This window comes from Ceratina calcarata, unplaced genomic scaffold, assembly GCF_001652005.2.
Source record: "Ceratina calcarata isolate Rehan_Ccalc_2016 unplaced genomic scaffold, ASM165200v1 scaffold219.2, whole genome shotgun sequence".
In the NCBI taxonomy this organism is placed as follows: Eukaryota; Metazoa; Arthropoda; class Insecta; order Hymenoptera; family Apidae; genus Ceratina; species Ceratina calcarata.
The window spans coordinates 176,537-180,873 of NW_017143660.1; the positions used below are offsets into that span (position 1 = coordinate 176,537).

General features: G+C 31.0%; 2 protein-coding genes across 4 annotated transcripts in view; one reads left to right on the forward strand and one right to left on the reverse strand.

The window, feature by feature from the left end:
- The window catches only part of LOC108622346 (enoyl-CoA delta isomerase 3, peroxisomal), a 1,957-nt gene extending 979 nt beyond the window's left edge, over nucleotides 1-978 (forward strand). The window contains exons 2-6 of one of the 2 annotated variants that reach the window (XM_026811448.1): nucleotides 1-144; nucleotides 203-323; nucleotides 391-480; nucleotides 549-689; nucleotides 760-978. The exon at nucleotides 1-144 is cut by the window's left edge and continues 3 nt beyond it. In XM_026811448.1, coding sequence (XP_026667249.1) covers nucleotides 1-144; nucleotides 203-323; nucleotides 391-480; nucleotides 549-689; nucleotides 760-915 — 652 coding nt within the window. In that variant the 3' untranslated portion in view covers nucleotides 916-978. The remainder of the gene's footprint in view (nucleotides 145-202; nucleotides 324-390; nucleotides 481-548; nucleotides 690-759) is intronic. The other variant, XM_026811447.1, reaches the window with a different exon arrangement.
- On the reverse strand, nucleotides 955-4,296 carry LOC108622345 (DNA repair and recombination protein RAD54B). 2 transcript variants are annotated; one of them, XM_018020165.2, is made up of 10 exons: nucleotides 3,846-4,296; nucleotides 3,670-3,769; nucleotides 3,518-3,610; nucleotides 3,300-3,429; nucleotides 2,658-3,226; nucleotides 1,853-2,597; nucleotides 1,600-1,759; nucleotides 1,415-1,541; nucleotides 1,130-1,357; nucleotides 955-1,049 (listed from the first exon to the last, which is right to left on the reverse strand). In XM_018020165.2, the coding sequence occupies exons 1-10, from the start codon at nucleotides 4,052-4,054 to the stop codon at nucleotides 975-977; spliced, it is 2,436 nt and encodes an 811-aa protein (XP_017875654.1). In that variant the 5' UTR covers nucleotides 4,055-4,296; the 3' UTR covers nucleotides 955-974. The 2 variants fall into 2 exon arrangements, with proteins under 2 accessions (XP_017875654.1, XP_026667246.1); XM_026811445.1 differs by lacking the exon at nucleotides 955-1,049 and having other exon boundaries at nucleotides 1,136-1,281.
- Nucleotides 4,297-4,337: the final 41 nt, after the last annotated feature.

The following is a 4,337-nucleotide window of genomic DNA, read 5'->3' on the forward strand; positions in this document are numbered from 1 at the left end:
ATACAAATCCATTCATAATAGTAACATATATGTGGTAGTTGTAACTGGTACTGGAAAGTTTTTTAGCAGTGGAAATGATTTCACTTCTTTTTTAATAAATGCAGATGGTAATGACCTTGAAAAAACAGTGAGCACAGTCTTCAGGTAATTAGTTTAAGAAAATGTGACTTTGCTCTTATTGATTTGAATAATTATTCGCCAGGGATTTTATTAATATTTTAATCACATATCCTAAGCTTTTAATAGCTGTAATAAATGGCCCAGCCATTGGTGTTGGAGTGACAATGCTAGCATTATTTGATATGGTATATGCATCACACGAGGTAATTTCTAATATGCTAGTGCCTACAATTATTCCACAAATTATAAACTATGTATATTCTACTATAGGCTTATTTCCAAACTCCTTTCACAAGATTAGGTTTGATGGCAGAAGGATGTTCAACATATACATTCCCTAAAATATTCGGCAAGTCGAAGGTATTTAATGTCCATATTGTTATGTATCTCAGCTTCAATATAGCTTATCATTTTTAAATATTCAATAGGCTGGTGATATGTTATACTTGGGCTACAAAATGAATGCACTGGAAGCTAAACAGTATGGCTTTGTTAGTGAGTTATATAAATCTGATCAAATGGATGAAGTTTGGAGATATTTAGAAACTCTGTCTAAACTCTCTTCAGAGGTATAATTTAATATCATTTACCCTGTACATAAAATTATTACATGATCATCTAATCCATGTCTTCTTTCAGTCTATACTGGCAATTAAACGTCTAGTCAATAAATGGGACCAAAAGATTCTATTGGAAGTTAATGCACAAGAATCGATCGAACTATTAGAACGCGTTCAGTCTTCGGACTTCATCGAAAGAGTGAAGAATCTTATGTTTACTAAAAGTAATATGTAAATAGTTTATGGAAAGACAATTTGTTGTAGTTAACGGGAAATAAATATTTTGTTACAGATTTAATCCATCTTTTTTAATATAGAATGTTTCAATATAAAAGTTATATTATCAGATATTTCTGATAACATAATTTCCTGTAAAAAATAATAAAATTACTATTATCGTTATACACTAGTAATGACCAATACATAAATTATTAATATACTTTTCTCACTTGAATTATTTTATCGGGAATCGGCTGCTGATAATGTTCCCATTTCAAAAGCTGATTTATAGTCAGATTTGATTTTGATTCTTCATCTTTTAAGAGGAGCTGATACTCTCTATCATTTTTTTGCTGTGGTTCTTCCAAAGATTCATCCATCTCTGTGTACCCATTACAAGAACACTTCATTAAATCGTGTGTTGAAGAATTCGTATCCGTCGTTAACGTAAATAAATCCTACAAATATTATTCAATGCTTAACATAGAAATGTTCAGAATATCAATATAAGATACCTTTAATTCACTCATGGACAATTTAAGTGAAGCAAAAGACTTTGAGTCTATTATAGTCTCGCTTAAGCCTGCTTTGCTAATTTGCCTTTGAAAAATTTTTTCCTCGATAGTACCTGTTGTCAGTAATCTACGAATTTAATTTACATTAATGTAGCTTTCGTAACATGTTCCTATAGAATATTTACCGTATTATATGAACATCCTTCTTTTGGCCATCCCTCCAAATTCTTGCCATAGCTTGCGAATCAGACGCTGGATTCCAGTCGGAATCAAATAATATAAGCCTGGACGCACCGGGTAAATTCAGTCCAACACCGCCAGCCTTCGCGCTTAATAAAAATACTTCTGTAATAATCGTATTAACTTTGATAAGTATCATTATTAGATACACAAGATGGTTATAAGTTAAATGCTAAATTCTATTTTCATTATACTGACTGCTGCTATCGGTCCGTGAATTAAATCGTTCTACAATCTGCAGTCTTGCGTTACTGGTTGTACTACCGTCCAATCTAAGAAATTCTAAACTTTCCATATTGCAAACATTTTCTAATAAGTCCAATGTTTGTGTATAATATGAAATTAATACTAGTTTCTCATTTGTATTTTTTAAGTTTCTCAATATTGTTCGTACAATCGAAACTTTCCCACAATAGTCTTTCATTGTGATACGTCTTGCATCAGAAATTTTATCTCTCTTCAAATCACTAAGAAGTTCATTCTTGTCGTTGTAAAATAATTCGGGATGATTACAAATTTTTTTAAGAGCTGTTATTACTGTTAAATGCGGTATACTATTATCAGATGAACTTTTGACGAACCAAGAGTCCGTGACTTGGGAATATAAGTCTTTCTGCTCGTCTGACAAACGACAGAATATGATTAATTCATGTTTAGAAGGCAAATATTTATTGATTGTTTCTTGTGTGCGCCTTAATATAAAACATTTCGTTTTCTCTTGCAATTCATTAGCTCTTTCACGCCCAAGGGATACAACTTGAGACGTTGCGTTGGGACACTGTGACGATACAATAGAATTTTCGTAATAACTTTTGAATTCAGAATATTTGCCCAGTATACCAGAATTTACAAAATCAACCAAAGTGAAAAATTCTTGTAAATCGTTTTGTATGGGAGTTCCAGTCAGAAGAATTTTTCTTTTACAATTAAAGCTAGTCAAAATCTGTAAAACAGATACGAATACTATAATAATTACTTAGCAAATAGAATTACATCTTCCTACCTTCGCTGCTTTTATATTACTGTTTTTTAATCTATGGCCTTCATCACATACAATCAAATCAAAATTGATTTGCCCGATTTCTTCTTCACATCTGATAAGCATGTCATAGCTAATGATCATAACTGAATTTCTTATTTGCTTTTTAAAAGCATTTGGTTTATTTTTCCCGTCCACTACATATGGACATATTCTATGAAAACCCAACCAGTTCTTAAACTCTTTATTCCAATTGTTACAAAGACTACTAGGAGTTACTATCAATGCATTCTTCAATATTGGACGTCTATATGGTCCCTTTTTTAGCAGAGTCCAAATGACTGTGATGCACTGTAATGTTTTTCCAAGACCCATATCATCAGCCAAAATCGCTCCAAAATAATTGGGTACTTTCATTCCCATAATACATTCATATAAAAATATAACACCATAACGCTGGTGTGGTCTAAGTATATTTGCCAAACAAGCATCTACAGATACTTCTATTTCATTTTCTGATACAGCATCCTCGGTCCACTCTTTCGATTCACTTATGGAAGGCATTATCAATGACTCATGTCCCAATTTTAAATCTTTAATAGAAAATTCAGATATTCTCTGTACACAGTAAACTATAAAGTCTATTTTTATCCTAAGATATTTTACCTTTATGCAAAGATGCTAATGGAAGACTAGATTTAGAATTGGACGTTTTTAACTTTTTTGGGGGTGGTTCTATAATTTTTTCTTGTTCAGATTTAGTAGGCAGACATTCAGATGTTACTCTATCAATTATCTGTGAACAGTTTTATATAGTTTTAAAATTATAGATAGACTGCCTTTCTTTTAGATACGCATCTATAAATCTGTACATTTATCTCTACCTCAATTTCTTTATTGCTTATGCACATTCTAAATCCCTCTTCAAGAGTTTCTGGATTAACTGTGGTTCTCTGGATAACATTACCTTCTGCATCCTGTTACATATAATAACAACTTTCATAAAAGTAAATTTTAAAAAAATATATATACTTACTTTCAAAACTGCTTGTTTCCCTATGACTTCTAATGTTCCATCATCCTCCCATATCTTATGTTTCCTATTAGATCTTTTGCCTATTACTACATTAAAAGTACTATAAAAAAAATACAATCGTATGTTATTAAACAAATGTAAATTAAAAGAATATTAAATATACATTTTATACATACACTTTATTATTACCAATAATGGGTGAATTTTTAACAGAAGCAATATTGTTTTCATCTTTGATATTTGGAACATTCTCTGTCTGTACTGCTTCATTAGAATCTTTAACAGGTTTCTTAAATAAATTGAGAATTGTCGAAGTATTCCTGACAAAAGTTTGCTCTGCGCTTTTCACACTCTGCTTAAAACTGGTGCTCGGTTTACGATACATGTTTAGTACTTTTATAACGCGTTGTAAGGGTTGTAAGCAATGTTTATATCCATAAATTGTATGAAAAGCTTTTTTAAATGTTCTCGAATATGATCAGTTTACGATTTACGGTACGGATTTTCAAACTGTTTCAAGCTACAGTCAAAGTCGTCGTTCCCGCGCAAAATAGGAATTATCGTGGTGACACAAATTTATTACATCAGTTTTATTTAATTGCAATACGAAAATAAAGATAAATAAGAAAGTAGGTATATATATATGTGTATATATATATATATATATA